This window comes from Myotis davidii, unplaced genomic scaffold (assembly GCF_000327345.1).
Source record: "Myotis davidii unplaced genomic scaffold, ASM32734v1 scaffold56, whole genome shotgun sequence".
Classification (NCBI taxonomy): domain Eukaryota; kingdom Metazoa; phylum Chordata; class Mammalia; order Chiroptera; family Vespertilionidae; genus Myotis; species Myotis davidii.
Genome location: NW_006287458.1, coordinates 15950 through 42148, shown reverse-complemented (window position 1 = coordinate 42148; position 26199 = coordinate 15950). Strand labels below are relative to the sequence as shown.

At 44.6% G+C, this 26199-nt stretch overlaps 2 protein-coding genes across 4 annotated transcripts; one reads left to right on the top strand and one right to left on the bottom strand.

The window, feature by feature from the left end:
- The first annotated feature begins 2983 nt into the window (after positions 1-2983).
- Positions 2984-16233, top strand: SLC1A6 (solute carrier family 1 (high affinity aspartate/glutamate transporter), member 6). Of its 3 annotated transcripts, none has more exons than XM_015560965.1 (9): positions 2984-3250; positions 4115-4252; positions 5658-5862; positions 6921-6963; positions 7446-7789; positions 10629-10660; positions 12107-12323; positions 14860-14994; positions 15689-16233. In XM_015560965.1, exons 1-9 carry the CDS (start codon positions 3046-3048, stop codon positions 15882-15884), a joined length of 1515 nt encoding a protein of 504 aa, XP_015416451.1. In that variant the 5' UTR covers positions 2984-3045; the 3' UTR covers positions 15885-16233. The 3 variants fall into 3 exon arrangements, with proteins under 3 accessions (XP_015416451.1, XP_015416452.1, XP_006759283.1); XM_015560966.1 differs by having other exon boundaries at positions 10427-10660; positions 15689-15778; XM_006759220.2 differs by having other exon boundaries at positions 2985-3250; positions 10427-10660; positions 12129-12323.
- Positions 16234-19924: 3691 nt separating this feature from the next.
- On the bottom strand, positions 19925-21849 carry LOC102766802 (olfactory receptor 7C2). The gene has a single exon (XM_006759233.2). It carries the CDS (start codon positions 20986-20988, stop codon positions 20026-20028), a length of 963 nt encoding a protein of 320 aa, XP_006759296.1. The 5' UTR covers positions 20989-21849; the 3' UTR covers positions 19925-20025.
- Between the last annotated feature and the right edge of the window lie 4350 nt (positions 21850-26199).

Sequence of the window (26199 nt, the reverse complement as noted above, 5' to 3'; positions counted from 1 at the left end):
AGATTTTTATTGATTTCAGAGAGGAAGGGAGAGGGAGAGATAGAAACATCAATGACGAGAGAGAATCATCGATCAGCCGCCTCCTGCACACCCCACACTGGGGATCAAGCCCACAACCCAGGCATGTGCCCTACCAGGGAATCAAACCGTGACCTCCTGGTTCATAGGTTGATGCTCAGCCACTGAGCCATGCCTGCCGGGCTTGGAGAGTGTTTTCTAACAGTGAGGTGAATCTGGTGTATCGGTCAGGAGACAAGCACACTGAAAAGAGTTTAAGATAAGGACTATTTACAAAGGTCTGAGCAGGGTTAAGGGAAACCAGCAAGGCTGGTGTAGCACTCAGGGACCAGCATGAGTGGAGATTCGCAGGGAGGGAGCAGGAGAGGGACCCAAGGAGAGTGGAGGCTGTAACAGAGGCTGTAATTTTTAAAAATTGAAATTTATTTGACAGATAACATTGAGAAAATTTAAGGTGTATAGCATGCTGTTTGGTACATTTATATATTGTACTATGATTGCCATTATAGTGAGAGTTAGGACCTGTATTGTGCCAAGAGGTCCAAGAGCACCCATAGGGGAAAGGACAGTCTGGAAAAACAGGATAAACAAATGCAGAATGGCCAAACCGGACCCCTGTCTCACACCACTCACCAAAATTAACTCGAAATCGGTCAAAGACTTACACGTAAGACCTGAACTATAAAATTCCTCGCAGAGAACAGAGGAAAGAAGCTCCTTGATATTGGGCAATGCTTTTTGGATATGACACCAAAAGGACAGGCAACAAAACAAAAATAAATCAACAAGTGGGACTACATCAAGCTTAAAAGCTTCCGAACAACAGAAGAAAGCATTAGCAAAGCAAAAAGCCAACCTGCAGAACGGGAGAAATTTTTTTGCAAACCATATATTGGAAAATGGGTTCAGATTCAAAATACATAAAGAACTCATACAACTCAGTAACCAAAGAAACCTCCCAAATCCAACTAAAAAAACGGGCAGAGGAACTGTATAGACATTTTTCCAAGGAAGACATCTAGATGCCAGTAGGCAGAGAGGATTGTCCGATGGGAGCTGTGGCCTTAGGTCGAGGAACACAGCCACTGCCAAACAGGGCCGTGGCAGGGGAACGGGGAGAACCAACGTTCCATCCCCTCCTGCCCTCTACTCTCCTGTTGCCTTCCACTGTCCTGACCCAGCAGGGAGCCAGTGGGCAGGGGAGCCTGGGCAGTGCCATCTCTAGTGGTCAGCCTTTTACCTAGGAGTGAATCTAGAGCAGCGGTTCTCAACCTGTGGGTCGCGACCCTTTTGGGGCTCGAACGACCCTTTCACAAGGGTCGTCTAAGACCATCGGAAAACACATATATAATTACATATTGTTTTTGTGATTAATCATTATGCTTTAATTATGTTCAATTTGTAACAATGAAAATATATCCTGCATATCAGATATTTACATTACAATTCATAACAGTAGCAAAATTAGAGTTATGAAGTAGCAACGAAAATAATGTTATGGTTGGGGGTCACCACAACATGAGGAGCTGTATTAAAGGGTCGCGCATTAGGAAGGTTGAGAACCACTGATCTAGGGGAATAACAGAATTCCAGGACCCACTTTTTTTTTGGTGTAAGATCAGTATAGACAAGGCTGCCTATCCTTCAGGAACTGGAGGCCCAGTGCCCAGGGTCCATGAAACTTTTAGGAGCCCACAGAAATGTTTCACTTCTTTTAAAATCAGAAGAAAGAATTAAACTTCAAGTCAAAGAAAATATTTTAATACCTACTATGAGGTGAAATTCACATAACAGAAAACCAACCATTTCAAAGTGGCAGTCAGTGGCATTTGGTGCATTCACAATGTTGTACAACCATCACCTCTACCTAGTTCCAAGATTATATAGTCATCTTTATATCAATGCAGCTGTGAAATACAATTTTAATATATTTTTTTAATGGAAGAAAGAATCCACAGAGGTAAAAGTTCCTCAGGCCCTTGGAAGTCACAATTTCTAAGCTGCCCTATATATGTAAGGCCAGCATGTCACAAACTTGTGGCTCGTGGGCCACAGGCCTCTTTTAAATAAACTCCTGAGCTGGGAGTTTGACATGCTTGATGTAAAGTGCTTAGTTGGTAAAAGGTTAGGAAGGTGTTTATTTTTATATGTATTTTATTAATGTGTATTAAAACATAATTAGCTGGGATAGGGGCGGGGGCGGGCTAGAAGAGGTCAGTGGGGAAAAGGGGGACATACCTAAGACTTTCAACAATAAAGATGAAAAAAACATAATTAAAGACCCAATGTATCGAAAGCTTCCATTTCAGATACATTTATTTAGAACGTAAATAAGATTACATGGATATGGCCGCATTTAAAGAGCAGACACTAAAGTCTGACGTAGGGAAAACAATGAGATTCTGAACACCACATTTCCCTTCAAAGGTGGGTCCGAAAGGACCACCGGGTCAAAGATGATAACCATTTCCTTCCCAAGAGGCTCTTCTCCCGTCCTGCTGCTCACCCAGGCACTCGGCAGAGCAGCTGCATTTATTGGGCGCCCACTGTTTGCCAGGCACTTGCTGTCATCGATTTTGTTGTTGAAAGGCCACTTGTGAGCATCTCCAGGCCAGACACCAAACCATGTGGAGGGCTCCGCATGCGGTGGCCTTGTTAGGTTGGCTCATTAGATGGGACAGCCACCAATTGCTTGTGATGATCTTACCGAATAAAGACAGGGCTGGAGTCCAGGAGTGGCAAAAGAACCTAATATATCGCGGTCTCTTTCTCTGCCTCTTCCCAGACAAGCAGGGAAGCAATTCTGAGACCCTCACTCTTTTCTGCCAAGTCGTGACCCTTGAACCCTAGGCAGAGTCCTCAGGTGTCCCAGCCTGGGCACATCCCAGCAGAAGCCCCTCCCCTGCTGTCTGGATTCTCTTCGAGTTTCTCACCCGCTTCCTCCACCCTGTCACCCTCCCTCTGCCCACATCCCACTCTGTCCTGCTCCTCACCAGGCCCAGGCCCTCTGTTCCCCGCAGATAGACGATGAGCAGCCACGCCAACAGCCTGTTCCTGCGGGAGAGCGGCCAGCGGCTGGGCAGGATGGGCTGTCTGCAGCGGCTGCAGGACAGCATGCAGCAGAGAGCACTGCGCACGCGCCTGCGCCTGCAGACCATGACCCGCGAGCACGTGCTGCGCTTCCTGCGCAGGAACGCCTTCATCCTGCTGACCATCAGCGCTGTGATCATAGGTGAGTGGGCTGGGAGGGCGGGGACTTCAGGGACATTCCTTGCACTCACGTCTCTTCATTCCACCAACTCGTTCTCACCTGCACACATTCACATCTTGTCCTACCAGTGACCGTTCCTGTGTAGAACACACACGCAGATAGTGCACACTTAGGCAAAAACAGCTGTGCCCACACAATGTCATATGTATATGTATGTGTGCACATACATATGCACACTATACAAACACACTTTCTACATATGAATACACAAACATGAACACATTAATTTACGCATGCACAGAACTTACATTTGCAAAGACGTAAACTCACACAGTTGCACACATACTGGAACTTGCATGCACTTCCACACACCACACACACACACACACACACACACACACACTCCTCTGCACACACTCTGAGCTTAAATACACATACACTTCCGTGGAGCCGTGGGACCCGCCTCTGTGCTGCACACGCAGCATCAAGCCCCCGCTCACCCATGCGTGCCGCTGCCCACGCAGCCTTCTGGTGATTGCTCGTTACAGCGTGAGTGTGTCACGACCACATAGGCTGTTATTATATAGGATAAGTCACACCTCTATACACACATGGGAAAAACATGTGCATGGGTCCACATATACAAGTACAGACACATGCACAAATGAGTGTATGCTGTCGCATATGCATGCTTGTGTGCAGATCTTTACACACAAATTTACACAGTATCAACGTAACATAAACCCATTCATTTTTACAATGTACACACACACACACACACACACACACACAGAATGTTTCTTTCTCTCACCTCCATCGACACACACCCTTCTTGGGATGGATGGCTCCTGCTTGGGGCTGAGTGACCCAAACTCCCCTCCCTAGGGGTCAGCCTGGCCTTTGGCCTACGCCCGTACCAGCTCACCTACCGCCAGATCAAGTACTTTTCTTTCCCTGGAGAGCTTCTCATGAGGATGTTGCAAATGCTGGTGCTGCCGCTCATCGTCTCCAGCCTGGTCACAGGTGAGAGAGCTCAGGCCAGTGCTGGCCTCCAAGACCCACCCCGCAGCCCAAGCTTAAACCTGGAGCCAAAGTGGTCCCAAGCATGGGACCACTTCCCTAATTTAGGACCTCAAACATGGAGTGTGCACCTAGCCCAGAGTTCTTGGCCAAAGCCCAGATCCTGATCAGACCCAGGTTCTGGGCCCTCTCTTATTTATACCACTTATCTCAGTAACTTTTCCATATTTTTCACTGGAGATAAAATACCAGCATGCCAGGGAAGGTAGGGGGGATACGGCATGGATGGTCAGGGAGTATGACTTGGATCAGGTGTTTGAGGTAGAGGTGACAGGATGGTGGGTGAGGGTGGGATGGACTATGCAGGGGTCAGTATTTTTTTTCTGTAAAGGACCAAATAGTAAATATTCCTACCTTAGGGGCCATATGCTCTCTTTCATGACTATTCAATTTTGCCATCTTAGCGCTAAAACAGATGCAGATTAATATGTGCATAAATGGGTGTGGTTGTGTTCCAGTAAACCTTTATTCACAAAAACAGGGAGTGGGCCAAATTTGGCCCTTGGGTGGTTGATTGCCAATCTCTAGATTTTGTGATAGGCATGAAGACGAAGGCATGAAAAATGCTTTCTTGGGTTGGGTTTTCTGGAAGTAGAGCATGAGATATTTGCACAAGTAATTTATTCAGGACTGCTTTCAAAGAAACCTATGAGGGAGTGAGGGAAGAGGATGAGGTGAGGAAAGAAACTAAGCTGAGAGGTTCCAGAAGACTGGCCTCTGGAGGGAGCTCTGGAGCATGAGCCACACCACAGAATTGTTCCTCTTAACTCTGGTCCCATTGGAGTCAAAAGAGCTGGATTTTTGAATCCTTGTACCAGACACTGACTGTAGGTCTGCCTTGGGGCCTTTCTGAGCACAATTCTCAGGGGAAGGGGGCAGCATGAACTGTTAGCAGCCCACACACTCAGCAGCTGAAGGATAGGGGTATCAGCCTGGTAAAGGGTATCTAGATAGGGCACCAAAAGCATCTACTACAGATAGTGTACAGTGAGCTGGGTTGCAGGGAGGTGTCACTACGGGATGGATAGTGGGATGGAGAGTGGAACAAAAGTGAGGTTATAGTACACAATAGGGGTAAATGGAGGATGGGATGGGGTTGAAAAGGTTAGCTTGGAATAGAGGGAAGCTTGGTTAAGTGGTGCTTGGGTAAAGGATGGGGAGGAAGATGTATATGGAAAATAGAATGGGGGTTGAAGAATGATGGTGTGGGTGCTGGGTGGGTGTAAGAGGAAGGAATGCTTGGTGGAACGGTCGAGCTGGTGGTATGGGGAGAGAGGAGTGGCTGGATGGGAGAGTGGGTGGTGGGGTGTGAATGGAGATGCTTGGGTCTGTACCACCTGTCCTCCAGGTATGGCATCCCTGGATAACAAGGCAACAGGGCGGATGGGGATGCGGGCAGCTGTGTACTACATGGTGACTACGGTCATTGCGGTCTTCATCGGCATTCTCATGGTCACCATCATCCATCCTGGGAAGGGCTCCAAGGAGGGGCTGCACCGTGAGGGCCGGATTGAGACCATCCCTACAGCTGATGCCTTCATGGACCTGGTCAGGTGATGTCCTTTCTAATTTCGATGGGAATTCTGGCCCCATGTGTATCAATGTATACTCAAGGAGAGACAAAGGGGACAGGCTGACCCAGCCTGAAAGTGCAACATCCAAGTTGGGCCTAGTTTTATTGATGTCCATATTCTGGCTTGGAGCTTTGCACAAATTCTCTGAGAGCAGCTGACTCCTAGGATAGGAGATTTTGACCCTTAGCTTAGGGAAGCTATATCTTGGGATAGGCTCAGGACAGACGATGTTTGCTGTTCCGAGGATCTGTTGGAGGGTGAATGATTCTCTTAGAACAGGAAGATTTTGCCAGCCTACTTAAGGCTAGCCATAGTTCTACCCTAGCCGCTGACTTGGGGGGAGGTGGAGGAGTGCAGGAGCTGAATGGTTTATTTTATTCTTTTTTGAGGCATCAATGGCACATGTATATGAATTGAAGTCCCTGTATATGAATAGTGTCCTACTATAGGATCTAGACAGACCTGAGATGGATTTGAGGTCCATCTGTATGCCTTAGCAGTTATGTAGCTTTGCGTAACTTACATAAAATATTTTGTTCTGTGTGTGTGTGTGTGTGTGTGTGTGTGTGTGTGTGTGTGTGTGTGTGTGTGTGTGTAAAATGGGGACATCAATAGCACTCGCTTTTAGGGATATTGTCATGTTTAAGTCAGAACATATAGGTAAGGCACTTAGCTTACTTAGCTTGGACTAGGCAGTGGTTCTCAACCTTCTGGCCCTTTAAATACAGTTCCTCATGTTGTGACCCCCCAACCACAAAATTATTTTCTTTGCTACTTCATAACTGTAATTTTGCTACTGTTATGAATCATAATGTTAAATATCTGATATGCAGGATGGTCTTAGGTGACCCCTCTGTAAAGGGTCATTAAACCGCCAAAGGGGTCGCGACCCACAGGTTAGGAACCACTGGACTAGAGTAAGTGTTCAAATGTTGGCTGCCATTATTACTGTTGCCTTTGCTAATATTATTACTATTATCATCCTAGATGCCTTTCTAACAGCTAATCTCTTCCCTTCATCTGATGTTTTTCTGCAGAAATATGTTTCCGCCCAACCTTGTGGAGGCCTGCTTCAAACAGGTCAAGGAAAAGAACAGTTTGATCAAGGAGGGTTGGAGGGCAGTGGGGACGTGCTGCTGAGGGAATGGACCAGGAATCAGGGGTGGGAAGATGGGCCTGACAGAGCAATGGCCATTGGCATGATGTTCAAGGGAGGGTTAGAGAGAAGGATATAGGCCAAGGGCTTCCTGGGGATGGTACTAGAGGAGGAACCAAGACTTTTGACTGGAGACAGGCCCCCAAATCTGAGCATTGCCCAGGGAGCTTGTGAAAACTGCAGACTCTACTCATTCTTTGATGATCTGGTCATTCACTCTCTCATTCTTCTACTCATTCACTCATTCTTCTATGCATTGGTCAAATCATTCATTCATTCATCAGATCTGTTGAATAAGACTCTCCAGGCTGTAGGAATCAGGAATTGGTATTTGAAAGACATTTCTTCAGGTGATTCTGATGCATCCATTGAGTTGAATTTGGCCCCAAATCTCTCCATATTTCAGTTCAAGACGCAGTACAGCACGAGGTTGGTAACCAGGACCGTTGTGAGGACAGAGAATGGATCTGAGCAGAGCGCCTCCATGCCTCCTCCATCGTCAATGGAGAATGGAACCAGCCTCCTGGAAAATGTCACACGAGCCTTGGGCACCCTGCAGGAGGTGCTGACCTTTGAGGAGATTGTGCCTGTGCCTGGCTCAGCCAATGGCATCAATGCCCTGGGCCTTGTGGTCTTCTCTGTGGCCTTTGGGCTGGTCATTGGTGGCATGAAACACAAGGGCCGAGTCCTGCGGGACTTCTTCGACAGCCTCAATGAGGCTATTATGAGGCTGGTGGGCATCATTATCTGGTGAGTGCTGGACTGTGTAGGGTGAGTGGTGATGGCACAGGGAAGGATGGAGCCAGGGATGGGAAGTCAGTCAGTTGGGCAGCTGCTGATAAGGTCATCAGGACCATTTGGCCAAAGTCATTTATATATGTATTGGTTAATTCACTCTCTCATTTACTCATTTGATCACTTATTTATTTATTTTTTTTAAGAATTTTTGATCACTTATTTATTCACTCTTTTCTGCAATGATTTATTCACTCATTTACTTCTGTATTCATCTGTGCATTGGTTAATTCAATCATTCATACATTCATTCATTCATAAATTCATTCATGAACTCATTCATAATTAATTAATTTACTTACTTATTCAGTCATTTATTCATTTGGACCCACTTATTCATCTCTGCATTTATTCACTCAGATATTTCCTGCACTCATTCATCCATTGACTTAACACACTCATTTGTTCACTCTCCCTCTCATTCATGTCTCATTTACTCATCTTTCACTCATTTATCCACTCACTAATTATTCCTTAATTGATGCATGTATTCATTTATTCTTTAAATCCCTTTACACCTTCACCAATTTCTTCTCTTATTTAGCAGACATTTCCCAGGCTGACTTTGTCTCGAATTCTGGAACAAAGATGCATTAGTCTTTGTCCTCAAGGAGCTTACAAAGTCTTGGGAGAGACAGACACATACTAGATCAATATAATACAAGGTGGAAGGTTCTATAGTAATGGGATGTTAAAAAATGTGAACATGGAGAAGGGAGCCAATGGAGGGATACGCAGTGAACTCTTTCTGGGAAGGTGAGGAGGGAGTAATGAAGAAGGTCACCTATTAGAAGGAGACCTTATAAGATTGCATGCCATGGGCCTTGAGAGGTGAGTGGGAATCCAACAGGACAGAAAGAGGGGAGAGGTACTTCAAGCAGAGGGAAGAGAACATGCAAAGCTGAAAAAACCTGAGTTGCTTGGAGCATGGCGAGGAGTTCAGGAAGGCAGGAGCATACAGCAACTTGGGAGTTGCGATGAAAGATGTTAACAAGGCTCTCTGGTTCCAAATCAAGAAAGACTTAGTATATCATCCCAAATGATTTTAAAGTTGTCTAGGGGGTTAGAGGCCAATTTAAGAACTTGGAAAAACAGCTGAGGGGGAAGGGAGGGGGAGCTTATCAAGGATAAGCAAGAAGATTGATGGGTATTGAAGGCTCAACTGAATTGAGAACCATGAGTTTATAGTGGTGTCCTTGGCATGGCTGGGGGAAATATCCGTATATGCCAGGTGGCTGAGTACAGGAGGAGAGAAGTGATATGCAATTGATTCAGAGTTAGGAATTTTACACAGGATGGGATGGAAGGATGGAGGTGAGAGAGTTGGGAAAGGAGTTTGCAGAGTAATCATAGAGATAAGTGTAGACCTGGAGATAAATCAACAACCACTGCCCAAGGCTAACCCTGAGACCAGCTTGAGTTTGTCTGGAGAAGACCCTGCATCCTCATTCTCATGACTTAGCTTCAGTTTCATGATTTCTGACCCAAGTTATTGAACCACATTCCTGAGAGTTCCTCACCTCCTCCAATACATCCACCATGACAATGGCCAAGCATAGCCTTCAGTTTCTAAAGAGAGAGGAATAACAGTTGAAGCCCAGTGATGCGTGAATGATGGCATCACTGGCAGACACTCACAAGACTAAGCAATGGGTTAGTGTGTGGGGAAAATAGGTGAGCCATTGAAGAACTCACTTCTGTCTCCTCTACTCTCCTTTTCACTCACTGAAAGATTAGGTGTCCCAGCTAATTGGTCTTCTTTCTGCTCCTCCAATACTCCCAGTTCATGCTCATCTCAGGGTCTTTGCACTATGCCTGCAATGCTTCCCCCTCAGAAATACATGGTTCCTTCTCATGATTCAGGCCTCAGCTTAAATGTCACCTCTTCAGATACGCTCTTTCTGACCTCTCACATTTAAGCAGCCCCAGTCAATGACTATCTTTTGTAGTTATCACCCCCTGAAGTTCTTTTAATGACATGTTTCTATGTGCACTGTGTAATTTCCTCATTTGAGTGTAAGCACCATGAGGTCAGGGACTGTGTGACTGCAACACAGTAGGTGCTCAATAGATATTTATGGAATGAGTGAATAAACAGATGATTTGATAAGATAGGTTATTTGAAATGTCTGTGGGAAATCCAGGTGAAATAGCTCAGGGCTGGTGAATGAGTGAGAATATGCACTGATAGGCAAGAGAATAGGGGCATGGAAGTGAGAGGTGTAGAACAAAGAGTTGGGGGCAGTGAATAAGGAAGTTACAGGGCCAGAGCTAGGGATTGTCTGGGCAATGTTTCGAGAAAGAGCCCCGAAGAGAGTAATTTTGGGGAGGGGGACTTGGATGGGGGTGTGGATGAAGGAGAGACCTTATAAGATTGCATGTCATGGAGTCGTAGGAACTTTTCTGTTGTCTGGGGTTGACCTGTAGGTGAGCAGGAAGAGCAGGCAGGACATGTTTGTGGGTGGTGTTGAGTGCTGAATGCTGGGCACTGTCTTGCTCTAGGGTCTTATAAGGGCAAAGCCTTGGGACGCCAGCTCTGGGCTTGCAGTGGAAGTCATGAGGGAGCCCTGACTGGTGTCTGGTTTGGCCCAGGTACGCACCTGTGGGCATCCTGTTCCTGATTGCTGGGAAGATCCTAGAGATGGAAGACATGGCCGTTCTGGGGGGTCAGCTGGGCATGTACACCCTGACTGTAATTGTGGGCTTGTTTCTCCATGCCGGTGGTGTCCTGCCTCTCATCTACTTCCTCATCACCCATCGGAACCCCTTCCCCTTCATCGGGGGCATGCTGCAGGCCCTTATCACTGCCATGGGCACATCTTCCAGGTATGACCTTGTCTCCCAACACTGGTACACTTCCTAGGTTTATTTATCTTCCATGGGCTCTTCTGGGGTACCTGCCCTCTCCCTGCTGCAGAACATTTTCTGAGTTGTTCAGTAATGTCAGGGGTTCCTGAAGGTGGCTAATCTGGGCACTGTTTTTGTCCTGGGCTGTCTCTCCTGACCCCTTTTCTCCTTTCTTGTGTCTCTATTTTAAGTGGAGGAGAATCAGCTGCCACTTAAACAAATATTTTTATTGATTTCAGAGAAGAAAGGAGAGGGAGAGAGAGATAGAAACATCAACGATGAGAAGAGAATCATTGATTGGCTGCCTCCTGCACGCCCCCTAGTGGGGATTGAGCCTGCAACCCCAGCATGTGCCCTTGACCGGAATAGAACCCGGGACCCTTCAGTTTGCAGGCCGATGCTCTATCCACTGAACCAAACCAGCTAGGGCCAGCTGCCACTTTTGGGGTTAGGATGAGGGCTCCACCATGCCCCATGTTCCCAGTCATTTTCTAGCTCAGAGAGTCTCACTCTCTTTGAGATGGTGCCTGAAAGCTCTCTTGACTTCCTTCTCCTTTTTGGGGGGTTTCAGGTTAATAAAGAGCTACCCTTTCTCTCACTCAAATTCAAAATAATTTGAGATGTATCACAAACACCAACCAGATGGAAGAAAAGTATCTTTTTTTTATTGCCCATGATGCTGATGGGTGAATGTGCCTTTTGACCTGTGGCCAAGTAGGACTGATGCCACTGTACCCCAGAATTGAACTCACCTGGGCCAGAGCTAGGGCTTGTCTGGGCAATGTCTTGCGCAAGAGTTCTGAAGAGACTAATTTTTGCGGGGGGACTTGAGTGGGGCTGGACACCCAAAGGCCCTCTCCGTGTTCAGGTTTTTCCCTGCATGACATAAAGCTGACCAGACGGAGCACATGTTTTGTGGGCAGGCTGATTCCCTAATGAGATGCCCACTCTTTGGACAAAACTCACCAATCACCCTTCCTCCTCTAGGGAGTGGTTGGGAGAGAGACCGAGAGGATTAGTGTAGCTGAGGTCACTCCCTGACCAAACTCGGGGAGTGAGGAACGGTGGTCCCCTATAATATCCCTGGCCTAGCCCTGAGAGGAGGACAGCCAGAATACCTTTAGTCCTCCCTTTCTGGGGGTGGATAGATAGAGTGAACTAGTGGCATGAACCAGTGTAGTAACTATCCTTAAGCTATTGGCTTTAACTGGGACAAGGAACCTTTAGCCTGGAGGACACCATTGCTGTGAGCTCCCTGTGTTGTGAGGAGTCCCGCTTCCGCATGCAGTTATCAGCCTCTGAAATGTTAGACCCCTGCCATCTGCCCCTGGCTCTGGCTTCCACCCGGCCTTCCAATGTTCTCAAGGGGAACCCTCCTTTGGCCTATTGCTGCTCCAGCCCCGCACCGCCATCCCCTGCTCTCAGCCCCTGGGGCTCTCTCTCCCAGCTCTGCGACACTGCCCATTACCTTCCGCTGCCTGGAGGAGGGCCTGGGTGTGGACCGCCGCATCACCAGGTTCGTGCTGCCCGTGGGGGCCACTGTCAACATGGACGGCACTGCCCTCTACGAGGCCCTGGCAGCCATCTTCATTGCCCAAGTCAACAACTACGAGCTCAACCTGGGTCAGATCACAACTATCAGGTGAGATAGTCTTTGTGGGACCTGCCAGCTGTTGAGACCTAAGAAGTCATTAGTGTGGCTCGGGGAGGAGGCAGCTCAGAGTCAAGGGAGGCTTTGGATGCTAGCAGGGAGATGTGGCTAGAGGCCACTAATTTTTGCCAGATGAGGTTCAAGGCAAGTCTGCAATCTGAGACTGTCAGGAGCTGGCCGGGTGTTCCAATCAGATCTCCTCTCACATGCTATTGTGGGAGACCCTTTGTCTCCAGTATTTTTCAAATGGCCTGAGGTTCTTGTTATAAATATGGATTCCTGGGCTGCATCACCCAGAAGTCCTGACTTAATCATTATAAAAATAGTGCAAATGCTATCACCTCCTTCAGGTCTATGCTCCAATGTCACCTCTTCAGGGAAGCATTCCCTGAATACCCTATTTAAAATTGCATGTCTGGGCTTTCTTAGGCTGAACCCGTTCTCCATGGCACAATCTGTTTTAGTAAATATTTTACTGACTCATTTGCTTATTGCCCGCGTCCCCTACTAGATGGTAGCCCTGTTTGGGCAAGTCTTTTCTTTTATGGGAATCTCTACTAGTTATATAATACATGGTAGATGGCCAATAAATACGGGTTGAACTAGTTAATTTACTGAAGGCTCTTTAAATTCTTATGTAAAATGACTTCATGCCCATTTGCTCGATTCCCACCATACCCCATGAGATGAGTCAAATAATTGTTTTGGAGAGGAAGAAATGAAAATTGAGGCAGGTTAAGTTACTTGCCCAAGGTCACCTAGTGGTAAGTGCAGAGCATGGGGTGGGAGGAGGGATGAATGGGTGGGAGGAAGCTGTGTTAGGAAGCAGAGGCATGTATATGTGGGCAGTAGTTTCAGATTCTCTTGCCCACGGGAAGGGGTTGAGTCATCAGACCTGCCTTCTTCTGTCCCACACTCAGCAACCCCATGCTGCCTTCATGTGCATAGGAAGTACCTGGAGCTCATGGGGCTAGGGTTCTCCATTTCCTGTGGTTCCGGTAACAGGTCTCATAAGTATTCACTATTAGGGAGTAGCCTCTTGTCCAATCAGTCAGCAAATGTTTATTGTAGTAGTACTGACTTGGTTCCAGGAGCTGGGAATATGGCTGCGAACAACACACTCATAGTTCTGCACTGCGTCTTTTGAAATCAGATGGCACAGCTGACTCAGGGTCCTGGGAAGGTGCCATTGAGGATTTCCATCACGGCTTGGGCTGCTGGTAGTACGGACTCTGCATGAACTCCCAGCATAGGCTGGCTAGAATGTGCTGGACACAGCTCTGCAAGGCTCTTCTCTTATTCAGGGATTTTTTTGGAGGACGATGACACTCAGTGTGACTCCTGTGCTGATAGAGGCCCAAGGCCAATTTCTTGGCTGGTTGGGAGATCCTACTTTGCACCTGATCTGAGCTTAACCCAAAGAAGTTCGAGTTGGCTTCTTGGATCAAGCTGGAATTAGCTCACCCATTGAGAGTGTGCTATGTGCCTCTCGAGGGCACCCACATGCCAGGGCTGGTGTTTAGGGGAGATAGTCTCTCTTATTTAGAATAATGGTAATAATAGCCCTTCCTGAAGCCCCATTCATGAAACACTGTGCTCTTTTACCCTCACAATAACCTATAAGGTAGGTATACATCTCCCATTCTACAGATGAGGAAATAGAGGCTCTGAGTTTATGTACAAGGTCATATGGCTAATGAATGGAGTCTACTGGGTCCCAAAGTCCATTCTTTGTCCATGAACCCAAGTGCTCAGTCACTGTTCTGATAGAGACATCATCTTGGCTAAGTGTCCTAAGTGGCCCCATGGTCATAATTATAAAATTTGGGAAGGTTCTTCTAAGGCCACCAGATAGAGGTGTGTAACTTCAGGGCACTAAAGCCTTTCCTGGCAAGCTCAGTGGCTTTAGAATTCTTCTTAGCACCCCATACCAGGCAATCAGAGTTGATGTAGGAGCTAAAATCTAGCTTACTCTTGATCCAGTCAGATTTGTACCAGACGTTGGGCCACTATCTCTTTTATTTTCCATATTTTAGTTTTCAAAACCATATGAAATTATTATTTACTTGCTCAGCATCATAGACAATTTCTTCTTTTGGTTCTAAACTTGGCCCCTCTTCCAGAGTTCCATTCCTAGCAGCTGTACCAACCTACCTATTTCCAATATATGTGCCTACAGGGAACTCAATCTCCTGGTTCATGGCTGCTGCCTGGGGTGATTCTTCTGCCCTCTTCCAGCCCACAAGGCAGTTCAGTTAAACACCTACTCTTGCACCTACAATATGAGTTGTCTAAATATTCAAAGGTCCATCTTAGATGGACTTCCAAACAGATCCCGGCAAAGGATGAGAAGACCCATCTGTACTGGCACTCCATGAGTCACACTGGATTTGCCTTTTATTTGGGGGACTTTAATTTAAGATGCCCTGGGGAACTCACTTCTTTCCTTCTGCATACTCTTTCTCACTATCTTTCTCATCTCTCCCTTTTCGTCTCCTGCTTCCCTGTGTTCTCTCTCCATTTGCAGTATCACTGCCACAGCGGCCAGCGTTGGGGCTGCTGGCATTCCCCAGGCGGGTCTGGTCACCATGGTCATTGTGCTCACATCAGTCGGCCTGCCCACTGAAGACATCACGTTGATCATAGCTGTGGACTGGTTCCTGTGAGTGTCCTTCAGACCCTGCTGCTCTCTCTCCTCGAACCCCTGCTTTCCATTCAGGATCCCCCAACCTATGAGTCCTCATTCTAGCAAGGACACAGAGTTCTAGAATTTTAGAGTGAAAGGGGGCCTTGGGAATACTCTGAACCATGGCCTGTGGATCCCAAAGTCCATTGAATTAACCTTGGGAAGTAGGGCAAAAAGGAGATAAGTGATGGAGGTTTTACCCATCAACCAGAAAGGCCCCCCTTTTACACGTTTTATGTAGAAGTCACAAAAGGTGATCTGTGGGAAGGAGCTGGAATGAAAATATATTTTTAAAAGTCTCAACTTTAAAAATAGGAGGTTTACATAAAATAAGTCTGGACTTCCTCATTCTATATGCTGTTCAGCTCATAACTCCTAATTTTCTGTATTGAATATTTACATCCTTAAAAAATTTGTGTTGCTGAGATCAAATGTGAGCATATCAGAGCTGACCTTAATTACTCATTCCCCTCCATTCTCTTTCTGTTAGGAGGGGAACTGAGGACAGAGAGAGGAGGAGACCTGCTTGGTCTGGAATTGGATTGGAATGTGAACCCCCCAACTCTCAGACTTAGGGAACCCCCTCTGCCGTATCCTCTCCCCTCGGGTGCTCTTCCGGCCTTGGTTAATGGAAGTTAATGGTTAACATTCTCTCCTCTCCCTTCCCCAGAGATCGACTTCGCACAATGACCAATGTGCTGGGGGACGCCATTGGAGCAGCCGTCATTGAGCATTTGTCTCAGCGGGAGCTAGATCTGCAGGAAGCTGAGCTCACCCTCCCCAGCCTGGGGAAGCCCTACAAGTCACTCATGGCACAAGAGAAAGGGGCATCCAGGGGACGGGGTGGCAATGAGAGTGCCATGTGAGGGATGTCTTGGGAAAAACCCACTGCCTGAATGACCCACACCCTGAACACATATTTTGTCCGACGTGTTTGAGGGAAACTAAGATAAAGGAGCAGGACTGAAAGGATGTCCACAGTCTTCATTTCTCTCTGAGCCTATACTCAGAACTCGAGGGAGGTTGGGCAAGGGTGGAAATCGGAAATGTTTTCCCTGGGGTTGTGGGTATAGGAAGCTTCAGGTTCAACAAGGTGAGGGGTCATCTCATGCTCCTTATTTCCTTAAGGAGCAGTGTAATTGAAGAAGGTAAAGGGAAACCACTATTTCTTATAATAAAACAATATCCATGGCCTGTGTGTTGGGAGGTTCTCAAGACCACTTTCAGGTTCCATGATTGGACTTACAAAACTCAGCAAAGCTGTGATGCTCACATTTCTGGTTTATTGCAGTGAAAGGACACAGATTAAAATCAGCAAAGGCAAGTAGCACATGGGACAAGGTCCAGGGAACATCAGATGTGAGCTTCCAGTTGTCCCTTCTTAGTGGAATTGCATGGCTGGCACTTCTTCTGCCACCATCAGTGCATGACAACACCAAGTATTGCCAGCTAGGGAATCTCACCTGACCCTTAGTGTCCAGGGTTTTTATTGGGAGTTTTTTGTGCAGGTATGGAGTGCCTGCTGACCTTAGTTACTCATTCTTCAGTTCCCCCAGAGGCCAGACTAGTACAGCATTGCCCAGTGCACAGAAATAGGCATTTGCTGTACATTACACTGTCAGCATAGACCACCTGGTGTAGCTCAAGACTCCAGGCATACAAAGACACTTAAAAAAATGAAAAACATTTTTTTTACCCCAGTCAGTTTGGCTCAGTGGAGAGAGCGTCAGCCTGCGGACTGAAGGGTCCTGGGTTCGGTTCTGGTTAAGGGCACGTACCTTGGTTGCAGGCTCCTCCTCAGCCCAGGCCCTGGTTGGGACACGTGCAGGAGGCAACCAATCCATGAGTTTCTCTCACATCAATATTTCTCTGTCTTTCCCTCTCTCTTCTACTTGTTCTAAAAATCAATGGAAAAATATCCTCATGTAAGGGTTAAGATAAATAAATAAATAAATTAATTAATTAATGGGATGAGGGAGAATCATGGATCAGCTGCTTTCTGCATGCCCTCTACTGGGGATCGAGCAATCCAGACATGTGCCCTGACAAGGAATCAAAAAAATGACCTTCTGGTTCTTATGTCAATGCTCAACCACTGAGCCACACCAGCCAGGCCAAAGAGACTTTTATCAGGCAAGATATCCCAAGGGCTCAAAGGTCACCTCCCAGGAACCAATAAAGATCCAATCTTTTCTTTGGGATGTGCAGGCTTTGAGCACCCTTAGCCCTCTGACTTAACCTTTTATTTCATACCCTCCACAGTTGAGAATAGAGGAAGCAGCTTCCAATGGGGATGAGTAGCCCCAGCTCTTGATTCCTGAGAGCAATTGGCCTAGACACCCACCCCCATGCTAGCCTCAGGGGGCTCTGTGTCTCCTAACTACACAAGGGTGGACGTTGGCCTCTTAGCATTATTTTCCTGCAGGTGGGACATTAAATGGGACCTTAATAAAGGTTTGGAGAAAACACATGTGAAGTAAACAAAGCGTAAAATGTTTCTACCTATCAGGTAACTCAACTCCATGGCCCTTTTGTCCAGGAAACAGGACATTAATTTTTTTCTAACTTAAATTAAGCTTCACTTGAGCATCTGTTCTTTCCAAGGGGTATTCAAGCACAGGTATGTTTTGGAATCCCAACTTTTAGGATCGTAAGAGAACCATTGGACATAAATAATTGAGAGAACTTGGAAGAGAATTCTAGAATTCTTTGATCTATTTGTAGTTACCATGGAGACATTTACGGTCAGAGACAAGAAATAATTCATGCAAAGGCAAGAGCCTCTTCTGCTTATTGTTGACAAAAGTCCCCAATCTGAGGTGTGGGAAAGAGAGACTTTAGTTAGGTGGACAGTTTGCAACTAGGGGAAATGCAGCCTCTGGTGGAAATGGAAAGTGTGTCTGCTGAGGCAAAGGGAGTCTGCCTCTTACAGAGAAAGTTCCTGCCCTGGTTTCTGATTGGTCCATTTTTAGGTGAATGAGGAATCAAGTGGGCACAGTTTGATTGGTCCAAAGAGCACTATCCTGATTGGTCAGCATCATGTGTTCTGATTGATCATCATGGAGCTGCTCTGATTGGTCAGTGTAGATGAAAATGAAGATGTTACTGTGTAGTTGCAAGATCAGGCAGGTTTCAGCCCACGGGTTGGAAGATGATACCAGGAACTCCCTTATAAGGGTAGACTCAGATGACAGGAACACAGTGCAGAAGGCTGGCAGCTCAGCCTGTGGCTTTTCCCTGAAACGCACAGTGCGGGGGAAGCCTCTGTCAGCCATGGATGCTAGACTCTGGTTATGAATTTGTGCCCAATTAACCACAAGGAGACCTTCTTGCCAGATATAGTCCTTCTGGAGGTTTACACTGTAAAACATCCTACTCCACATTTGACCCTGGGAAACTTTGCCTGGGATCTCAGACTCAAACCAGAAATTCAGCCTCTGGCTTCACACCACCCCATGGTCAGTGGTCTGTGCTTCCAGTGTGCTCCTTGTAGAAGCAGGGTATATGACTTTGCCAGGGCTGCATGACACAGACTGGAAGGCTTAAATAACAGACATTAATTTTCTTATACTTTTGGAGGCTGGCAGTCTGAGATCAAGTTGTCAGCAGGACAGGTTTCTGTTGAGGCTTCTCTCCGTAGCTGGTAGATGGCTCTCTTCTCTTTGCATGTTCATATGATCAATAGATTTTTACATATTGATTTCATATTCTGCAACTTGACTGAATGTCACATAACCTCAGAAATCACCTCTGTAAATGAGTTTGCAGGGCTTCCAAATTAGGTACACATCACATCACTTCTGAGGATACATTTTAAAAGCTTGAGATTTTTTTTTGCGCGCTCTATTTTGTCTTACTGGTTAGTTGACATTCCAATTTAACTCTAATAACATTGACAAATTCTTATCAAAAGCAATGTCAGAGGAAAAAAGTTTATCATTGCCTCCTTTAATCTTTCAAGAAAAATAATCTTAAAAGTTGACAAATTTTAAAAAATGTCATTTTACATCTCACATTTGGAAATCTAGACGGTAGGCTACAAAGAGACGTATGGGCACATGATATGTGTATTGAAATGAGGCTTTCTTAACGAGTTACCTGGGAACCAGGGGAACCTAGACGTCACATCTGGAGGTTAATGCAGCAGCCCTAGGAGTGATTCTGGCTCAACAGGCAGCGCCCTGGGAACAAGCCAAGCTCTGTCTCCACCTCCATCATCCTGAACCTCTGTGGCCAAAGCAGGGCACAGAGTCTCCACATCGGAGATACAGTAGGAGACTTAATATTTTTAAAAAATCCAAGCCATTACTTAAGATAACTGAGAAAGCACCAGGCTTTATTTATATAAGGTTAAAATGACTAGTTGTAAAGTGAAAAAGAGAATCCAAGATATGACCTGAAGAAAAAATGGTGAGAGAACAAAGAAGACCCAAGGAAAGTTTTGCTCTAAAACATATAAGCTTAAGAAAATGGCCTGGCCCTAGCCAACTTGGCTCAGTGGATAGAGCGTCGGCCTGTGGACTGAGGGGTCCCGGGTTGGATTCTGGCCAAGGGCACATGCCTGGGTTGCGGCCTTAATCCCCAGTAGGGGACGTACAGGAGGCAGCCGATCAATGATTCTCTCTCATCATTGATGTTTCTATCTCTCTCTCCTTCTCCCTTCCTCTCTGAAATCAATAAAGAAATATATTTAAAAAAAGAAAAGAAAAATAAAATGGCCTGGCCTGTGTGCTCAGTGGTTGAGCGTTGAGCCAGGAACCAAGAGGTCACTGGTTCGAGTCCCGGTCAGGGCACAATGCCCGGATTTTGGGCTCAATCCCCAGTAGGGAGCGTGCAGGAGGCAGCTGATGGATGTTTCTTTCTCATCCATGTTTTTATTTCTCTATCACTTTTCCTTCCCCTTTCTCTAAAAAATCAATTAAACATATTAAAAAAAGAAAAGAAAATGAAAAATATTGGATAAAAGAAGCCAACATTTCTGGTCCTCAGTATTATGTGCTCAGCTACTCACCGGGGTCCTGTAACTGCTTTATTCCTGACAGTTACCACCCTGATAAGGAGTTCCCCCAGGGCCCTCTTCATGTCCCTGTTCCGAAGACTGTAGATGAAGGGGTTCAGCATGGGGGTGACCATGGTGTACATTACTGAGGCCACCAAACTTGTCCTAGAGGATGAAGTGGCTGCAGAACTGAGGTAGACCCCCAGACCTGTGCCGTAGAACAAGGAGACCACTGACAGGTGAGACCCACAGGTGGAGAAAGCTTTGTACTTGCCACCAGTGGAGGAAATCCTCAGGATGGAGGACAAAATCTGAGCATAAGAAAAGAGGATTCCAGAGAGCGGGAGAACAGCTAGGACAATAGTCACAAAATATACCACCATGTTATTGACGAGGGTGTCAGAACAGGTGAGTTTCAGGACTTCAGGGAGATCACAAAAAAAGTGTGGGATTTCAATGTTTGTGCAGAAGGACAGTCTCAAGACGGTCAAGGTTTCAAGCAGGGAGCCCATGACACTGATGCACCAGGACCCCAGAGCCAGCAGTCCACAGAACCGAGGGCTCATGATGACGGCGTAGTGCAGGGGGTGACAGATGGCCACAAAGCGGTCATAGGCCATGATGGTGAGGAGTAAATTGTCCAAGCACCCAAACACAATGAAAAAAAAAATCTGGGTGATGCAGCCTTCATAGGTGATGGCTCTGCTCTGTGTCTGGATGTTCCACAGCATCTTTGGGATGGTGGTGGAAGTGAAACACATGTCTATCAAGGACAGGTTGGAGAGGAAGAAGTACATGGGTGTGTGGAGGTGGGAGTCGGAGCTGATGGCCAGAATGATGAGCAGGTTCCCGGTAAATGTGACCAAGTACGTGGACAGAAACAGCCCAAAGAGGAGAGGCTGCTGGTCTGGCTTCTCTGAGAATCCCAGGAGGAGAAAGTTTCTGACTCTTGTTTGGTTTCCTCTTTCCATGGAGCTGCTGGGTTTGTCCAGAAGGAGGAAAACAAACAAATAAACAAACAAACAAACAAAAAACAACACAAATTTCACTTCAAATAAGAAATCCTTGGAATGATAGAAATATCCTTAATCCAAACCCAGGAAAATCATAGTCATTCATCTTAGGTAATGATTGGCTGTTTTTGCTGGCAAATTGTGGTTACTGTTGTTACCTGGGAAAATGTCTGTCTCTAAGTCCAGTGGTTCTCAAGTTGCGGTCCCTGACCAGCATCACTTGGTAAGCTGTTAGGGATGCACATTTTGGGGCTCACCTGGCCTATTGAATCAGATGCTTTGGGTGTGGAGCCGGTGTCCGTGCTTTAACATGCCCTCTCAGGAACTCTGATGCTCGAAGTCGAGGACTACTTCTTGAGCAGTGGTTGCCTGCATCCCTAAGCAGTCATCCCATTCCCAGCATCTCTGGCACTTTGTGCTCAGTACTTGTAGGATAGGGGGTTTTCCTAACTCTAGGCAGACCTTCCAGTAGCTAAGAGGTTCCTTTATTGTGCCATGGTTTCTGTATATTAGATCTTCTGGACCTTGGGTTCTCCTGCTAACAAAAATAATAACCCATGTTATTATTAATCATAGTCTACATTTCATGTATATTACTAGTGTTCCTAGATAAAATAAGAAATGGAATTTCTAAATATAATCTCCTAATGCTTCTAAACATTCAGTTTGTTTTTCACATGAGTTCATCTTTTCTTTTTAGCTTTATTGAGGTATAAGATTTACAAAAATTTGCACCTATTTCATGTATATATCTTGTTAAGTTTAAACATATGCATACAACCATGATACCAACACCACAATCAAAGTAATAAACATAACCATCACCTTAGGAAATGTTCCTGTATTCTTTGTGTGTGTGTGTGTGTTTGTGGTAAGCACAACTATAATCGATCCTCTTGACACTTTAAAGTACACAATACTGCACTATAGCAGATCTCTAGAACTTACTCATCTTGCATAACAGAAGTTTTATACCATGGGCTGGAGATAACAAACTGGCAGCTGAAAGCCTCTTTTAGCTGTGTATAATTTTAGTAAGGCAGTTAACACAGAACAAATACATAAACCAGTAGCCACTTATTTTTATATTTATTTATATTTATTTTTAAATAATCACTCGAGGATATTTTTTTTGTTGTTGATTTGAGAGAGAGAGAGAGAGAGAGAGAGAGAGAGAGAGAGACATACATTGAAGAGAGAGAGAAACATCAATCAGTTGCCTCCCAGACACACCCCGACCAGGGATCAAACTGCAACCTACATATGTGCCCTGATGGAGAATTGAACCGACACCCTTTTGCTGTATGGGTCAAAGATCCAGCCAACTGAGCCATCTGGCCAGGGCACCAGTAGCCATTTTAAAGTGGAATTCAGTGACATATAGTATTTTCAGAATGTTTTGCCACCATTGTTTCCATCTAGTTCCAAAGCATTGCATCATTATGGGAACTCACTGTACTATCTTTGTAAGTTTTCTATAAATCTAAAATTAGTCAAATATAAAAAATACCAAAAGTGGGTGCAAGGGAAAACCCCCAGCAGTGTTTACATGTCTAGGAAAATCTCTTAGAAAATAGATTACAATTATTTCACATACTAACAAAAGTTTAAATGTCTTAGAACATTGGACTGGAAACTTGCAAATACACAAAAATGAGAGTGATAAATTTACTAAATTAGCTAAAGTTTCTTGAGGCTTCCCATGTGTTGAGCACTTGTGCTATATTTTATATGCCTTGGTTTATTTTATCATCATCACTCTTTTTTATCACTATTTTTTGATTTAACAATGAATATTTGCTTACAATAATACAATGGTGACAATTAAAATGTATAGGTGTTCACTAGGTGATAGACACAAAAATCTTTCCAGTCTTTATCTTTTTAAATTTAATTCTCATATTATCCTTATGAAGAGGATACTATCAGTAGTCTCATTTTACAAATGTGGGAACTAAGACACAGAAACATTAATTAACTTGAGATCACAAGAGGTATGAATAAACTTACCAGTATAAGTCCTCACTAGGCAGAATTCCAGGGAATGTTTCTTGTTTGAATGAAGGAGTGAGTAAATGACTGAATACAATTTTATAGATAGAAGAATATGGGTGAATCTTTGATAGAGGAACTTGTAGTGGCTCCTGAATAAATGGCTAAGATGGCTGGGTATGAAACTCTTGACAGATGTTGGGGGCAGAGAGAAAGTCAATTCCCATTAGGAAGGTCAGAGATCCTTAGAATTGGGTCCCAGAAGAGAGAGAGAAAAGGAAGCTGAGAGAAAGAGAAATTGAGAGAGACACAGGAATTGTACTGTGTAGAATGTTTTAAGTAAATGGATTCTCACTATTGTGCCTCAAGTGATTACTTAAAAATAAATATAAAAATAAGTGGCTACTGGTTTACATATTTGTTTTGTGTTAACTAAAATTATACACAGCTAAAAGAGGTTTTCAGCTGCCAATTCATTATTTCCAGCCCATGGTATAAAACTTCTGTTATGCAAGATGAATAAGTTCTAGAGATCTGCTATAGTGCAGTAGTGTGCACTTTAAAGTGTCAAGAGGATATAACCCCATCTGTACCATCAAAGTTCATCCTTTGAGAGCTCTGCCTGCCTCCATACCTGCTTCCCACAGCAGACATCTGATGGTATTGCCGAACCACTAGTTTCCTTGGTCCTTCCTTCCCTGGGTGATGGATATTTAACCCAGCTCCAAGGAAGGGCAGGGAGGGGGCATCAAGCATCTGTGCTCTGAAAAGCAGAGTTGGACTCCCTCCTTCCTGGAATAGTTGATCTGTAGGTGAGAGAAGTAAGGGACATATGTACTGTTTCTGGGGCTTTAGAGACTGAATTCTCACAAATCTTCATTAAATTAATTGTTCCTTGGTTTCTCTATTCTCTGAACAATTTGGTTCCCAGGAGTGAAGGAACAAAAACAAAACAGAACTTTTTCTTCTTCTAGTTTTGTACCCTTGGGGTCGTTTTAGATGCCAGCTAATTTATCCCATCTCTTTGTTGCTGGAGTGGGTTTGCCTTAGGCTGGTCTGTAATATGTGGATCCTTGACTTCCTGTAGGAAAGATTTCACAACACGAATCCAGGCGGACTTGAGAGTGTGTTCATTAACACTGGGGACAGTGAAACAAAGGAAGAAACAAGGGTAGAAGAAACAACAGGGGAGAGCCTAGATCAGCTGTGGGCAAACTATGGCCCGAGGGCCTGATCTGGCTGTTTGAAATGAATAAAACTATTGAAAAAAAAAAGACCGTACCCTTTTATGTAATGATGTTTACTTTGAATTTATATTAGTTCACACAAACACTCCATCCATGCTTTTGTTCTGGCCCTCCGGTCCAGTTTAAGAAACCATTGTGGCTCTTGAGTCAAAGAGTTTGCCCACCCCTGGCCTAGATGGTGCATGATTTTTTTTATTTATTTTGAGATCATCTTAGGCTGTTTTATTTTTGTTCATTTATTTTTTAAATTAAATTTTATTGGGGTGACATTAGTCAACATGAACATATAGGTTTCATGTGTGGATTACTAAGTTACAAAATCTGTATATAGGACCATGTACCCACCACCCAAAGTCAAATCTTCTCCTGTCACCTCATATTAGGACCCCTTTCTTCCCCTACCCCCTCCCTCTGGCAACCACCATACTGTTGTTTGTGTTCGTAAGTTTCAGTTTTATATTTCACATATGAGTGAAATCATATAGTTCTTAGCTTTTTATGTCTGACTTACTCACCTCGCATAATGTTCTTAAGGTCCATCCATGTTGTTGTAAATGATGCTATTTCATCCTTTCTTATGGCCGTGTAGTACTCCATTGTGTATATACCACATCTTCTTTATCCAGTCCTCTAACGCAGGGCACTTTGGCTGTTTCCAAGTCTTGGCCACTGTGAATAATACTGCAATGAACACAAGGGTGCATATATCTTTGCAAATAAATGATTTCGAGTTTTTCGGGTGTATACCCAGAAGTGGGGTTGTTGGGTCACATGGTAGCTCTATTTTTAGAGCTTTCCATAGTGGTTGTACTAATTCACATTCCCACCAGCTGTGAATGAGGCTTCCCTTTCCCCCACAATCTCTCCAACACTTGTTGTTGCTTGTCTTGTTGATAATGGCCACTCCAACTGGTGTAAGGTACTGTGTGTGAATATCATCTCCCATCTGGTTGGCTGACTGTTTGTTTTGTTGTCCGTTTCTTTTGCTGTGCAGAAGCTCTTCAGTTTGATATAGTCCCATTCATTTATTTTTGCTTTTACCTCCCTTGCCTTTGGGATCAAGTCCATAAAATGTTCTCTACCACCAGGTCCATAAGTTTGGTACCTATATATTTTTATGTTACTTATAGTTTCAGGTCTTATGTTTAAGTCTTTGATCCATTTTGAATTAATTTTTGTACATGGGGACAGACTGCAACTCAGTTTCATTCGTTTGCATGTGGCTTTCCAGTTTTCCCAGCACCACTTATTGAAGAGACTATCTTTACTTCAATATGCATTTCTGCCTCCTTTGTCAAAAATTATCTGTCCATTTATGTGTGGTTTTACAGCTGAGCTCTCTATTTTGTTCCATTGATCTGTTTCTCTGCCAATACCATGCTGTTTTGAGTATTGTAGCTCTGTAGTATATTTTGAAATCAGGTAGTGTGATACCTCCAGCCTTATTATTATTTTTTTTTTTCAGGATTGCTTTGGCTATTCTGGGTATTTTGTTTCCATACAAATCTAATGATTTCTCATTCTATTTCTTTAAAAAATGACATTGGGATTTTGATGGGGATTGCATTAAATCTGTATATTGCTTTGGGTAAAATGGCCATTTAACTATGTTGATTCTTCCAATCCATGAATACTTTTCCATTTCTTTGTGTCTTTCTCAATCTCTTTTAATAATTTTTTATAATTTTCAGTATGTAGGTCTTTCACATTCTTTGTTAAATTTATTCCTAGGTATTTTATTCTTTTGGTTGCTATTGCAAAATGAATTGTTTTCTCTATTTCTTTTTTTGAAGTTTTGTTGCTAGTGTACAGGAAGGCAATGGATTTTTGCACATTGATTTTGTGTCCTGCAACTTGACTGTATTTGTTTATTGTTTCCAGTAGTTTTTTTTAGTAGAGTCTTTAGAGTTTTCTATATACAGCATCATTT

Bases quoted from the DNA above. Each gene is read 5' to 3' on its own strand.
- SLC1A6 (XM_006759220.2), top strand. From the start codon at position 3,046: ATGAGCAGCCACGCCAACAGCCTGTTCCTGCGGGAGAGCGGCCAGCGG. The intron at 6,964-7,445 runs GTCAAGGAAAAG...TCCATATTTCAG, and splicing joins TGGAGGCCTGCTTCAAACAG to TTCAAGACGCAGTACAGCAC. The intron at 12,324-14,859 runs GTGAGATAGTCT...CTCCATTTGCAG, and splicing joins GGTCAGATCACAACTATCAG to TATCACTGCCACAGCGGCCA.
- LOC102766802 (XM_006759233.2), bottom strand. From the start codon at position 20,988: ATGGAAAGAGGAAACCAAACAAGAGTCAGAAACTTTCTCCTCCTGGGA.